Source organism: Pteronotus mesoamericanus, unplaced genomic scaffold (genome assembly GCF_021234165.1).
Source record: "Pteronotus mesoamericanus isolate MK-2021 breed Mesoamerican mustached bat unplaced genomic scaffold, CSHL_Meso_final contig_260, whole genome shotgun sequence".
Classification (NCBI taxonomy): domain Eukaryota; kingdom Metazoa; phylum Chordata; class Mammalia; order Chiroptera; family Mormoopidae; genus Pteronotus; species Pteronotus mesoamericanus.
The window spans coordinates 88,148-91,498 of record NW_026555110.1 but is presented as its reverse complement, the minus strand read 5'-3'; the positions used below and the strand labels follow the sequence as shown (position 1 = coordinate 91,498).

General features: G+C 50.1%; 1 protein-coding gene across 1 annotated transcript; it reads left to right on the top strand.

Annotated features, from left to right (window-relative positions):
* Positions 1 to 2,064: 2,064 nt before the first annotated feature.
* LOC129071242 (olfactory receptor 7A10-like) lies at positions 2,065 to 3,069 on the top strand. The gene has a single exon (XM_054574410.1). It carries the CDS (start codon positions 2,074 to 2,076, stop codon positions 3,067 to 3,069), a length of 996 nt encoding a protein of 331 aa, XP_054430385.1. The 5' UTR covers positions 2,065 to 2,073.
* The last annotated feature ends 282 nt before the right edge of the window (positions 3,070 to 3,351 follow it).

Genomic DNA, 3,351 nt, shown 5'->3' with positions numbered 1-3,351 from the left:
TATTCAAACAGTTAGTAGGTATTCAGGCCCACACTCGGCCTTCTCCCGTGGCGGTGCTATTTCCACGCTTTGCATGGGAGATTCTGTCATGCTTGTGGGGGACATAAATTGAGGACTGACCACCATGTAGCCAACAAATGTACTGTGCTGAGAAACAAGTTTGGACAATTCACTGCAGAAAAATTAAGGTCGCACATTGTATCTTACAAGTTAATGACACCGAGACATCCTGGGTCACAACGTTTACATTAATGCTGTGAAGACTTCAGTGTCCCAGCTAACAGGGCAGAATATCTCCAAATCAGTTAAGAATGTGTGTTCTACTCCCTGTAGATTTTCAAAGTAAAAGGCCTACCCAAGAAAACTAACGAAGGCGGAGACTTGAACTCAGCCCCCGCAGCAGGCGTCCCTGAGTGACGGACCCTCTTAGACCGCCGGGGCTGCGGGGAGGCGCTCCCACGCTGGCTGCTCCCCGTGAGCACAGGGGTGCGCGTGCAGTTCTAGCCGTCAGAGCCTGGCACGGGTCTCACTGGCTGATCTCTAGCTGCAGGGCTGGGTTCCTCCGAGAGGCTGTGGGGAGTAGCTGTGTTCTCCCACCTGCAGGTTGTGTCCTGACCACCTGCGTCCCTGCCTCAGGTCCCTTCCTCCTTCGTCAGAGCCAGCAGGACCGCGTTTTCTCCTGGGCTCCCTCTCTGCATCTAGGGGCGCACTGTGCTGACCTTGGTTCCCTTGCAGATGATCCTGCCCATCTTCTACCTGGAATCCGCTGATTAGCAGCCTTGCTCCATCTGCTATCCTACCCTCCCCTTGATATAAAAAAACTGTTTTATTCCGACACACTGAGGACTTGGATGTGGATATGTTTTACAGGTCCCTTTCCACCTGCTAAAATTGATTTTTCAGCTGGGTGTTATTTTCTATCACTCAAGGGCCCTTACATAAAGGAAACGCAGACTCAATCATAGCCTCTGGGACCAGTGAGTACACTGTTCCTTCAAAACTACATGCGGAGACGATATATGGGCCATAGTCACTAAAATGACCTGCAACTGAGTCCAACACAGACCCACAGCCTTTCTTCTCCGGGCGCGGCCCACAGACCAGGACCTGCAGCATCAGCACCACCTGGGCGCCTGTCAGACACGCAGCTTCTCTGAGCCTGAAGGACCTGCTGAATCCGATTCTGCACTTGAACTAGGACCCTGGGGACTTCATAGGCACATTGAAACTGGAGACGTGCTGGTCTAAACTAGGTTTTGTCCCCTTTCACCACTGACCTGTGGGAAGGGGTAATAATGGGGGGAATTTTTCTGTGTCTGCATGAATAGTAGGTGTTTAGTGGTATCTCTTCAGGCCTTACTAGGGGATAAATCATTTCTGGTCGAGAACCACCGCCTCCAAGCAACCTGAACAGATTATCATCAAGGCCCATCACATACTCTGGTATTAACTTTGAGCAAATCACTAACCCCCTTCAGCGCCTCCCTAAGGCCTTGGCACTGGCCTTTCCCTCTGCCGGGCACACGCTTGCCTGCCTCACGTTCATCTCCCTCCCTTTCTCCCTGGCGTTCTGTGCTCAAATGTCACCTTGTTGGCAGATATTGCCTAAAAACCCATGAAATATATAATGACCTTGTCACTTTCCCCTTTAGACCTGCTTTCATTTCTTTTCATAGGCTCTGTCTCCACCTGTAATGTTATTATCTGTATTCACTGCCATATTCTTCCCCCAATATTGACGTGTAGGGACTTGTGCTCTTCATCACCCTCCACTCACGGCCCCGGCAGCACCAAAACCACGGGCAGCACTCAATTTGTATTCCTGAAATACATGAAATATTTCTAACTAAAACTGTAGTACATCGGACACCTTAGGAAAGATCAGATCAGAACAAAGCTTCTACTCTGAGATGACACAGAAAATGCCTAGGGGGCACAGGTCAGTCCTAAAGTACTGAAATTAATGTCTTGTCTACAAAATATTAACTGTCCCATTAGAGCTATATGAGTAATAGTGGGTTATATGAAAATTACTCCTTTCTTTTTCTTCTTCTTGAAAGTCACCTCCACCTCATGGCAGCAGGGAACCTTACGAGAGTGTCAGAATTCCTTCTCCTGGGACTATCAGAGGCACCGGAACTGCAGCCCCTCCTGTTTGGCCTGTTCCTCTCCATGTACCTGGTAACTGTGCTGGGAAACCTGCTCATCATCCTGGCCGTCAGCTCAGACTCCCGCCTCCACACGCCCATGTACTTCTTCCTCTGCAACCTGTCCTTGGATGACATCTGCTTCACCTCCACCACCGTCCCGAAGATGCTGGTGAACATCCAGACACACAGCAAAGCCATCGCCTATGCAGGCTGCATCGCCCAGATGTATTTTTTCATACTCTTTGTAGCGTTGGAAAACTTCCTCCTGACCGTGATGGCCTATGACCGGTTTGTGGCCATCTGTCACCCCCTGCACTACACGGTCATCATGAACCCCCGGCTCTGTGGCCTGCTGCTTCTGGTGTCCTGGATCATGAGTGTCCTGGATTCCTTGCTACAATGCTTGATGGTGTTGCGACTGTCCTTCTGTCCAGCTTTGGAAATCCCCCACTTTTCCTGTGAACTCAATCAGGTGATCCAACTTGCCTGTTCTGACACCTCTCTTAATGACATGGTGATATATATTTCAGCTGGGCTGCTGGTTGGTTGTCCCCTGGCTGGGATCCTTTACTCTTACTCTAAGATAGTGTCCTCCGTACGTGCAATCCCATCAACTCAGGGGAAATATAAAGCTTTTTCCACCTGTGCGTCTCACCTCTCGGTTGTCTCCTTATTTTACGGTACGAGCCTAGGTGTGTATCTCAGCTCTGCAGGGAACCACGGCTCACACTCAAGGGCGGTTGCCTCGGTGATGTACACCGTGGTCACACCCATGCTGAACCCCTTCATCTACAGCCTCAGGAACAGAGACATCAAGGGGGCTCTGAACAGATTCTTTGCAACTGCAGGTAAACAAGGGGCAATTGTCCTGGGGCTGACCAAGTCCCCGTTATTACAGGACTCAAAGCCTGGTAGTTAGAAACTGCAGTTCTTTAGTCATATTATGGAAATACATATCGTTCCTTTGATTTCTTTCTTGGAATTTGTATTCACTTTTGTGGGGAACTGCCCTGCCTGGTATTGGGGATTGTAGCCCCGCATGAGCAGGGTCTGACCTGTAAGTCTCAGCCGGAAAACCAGGAATGCTGGCCGGCAGGCATGAACCCATACGGGCACAGGCGGTCCCCCGGGGAAATCAGGCCTGAAGAAGACGGCGTTGTTTCCTTTGAAGCCTCTCCTGCTAAGAATACTCTTTTCTAGT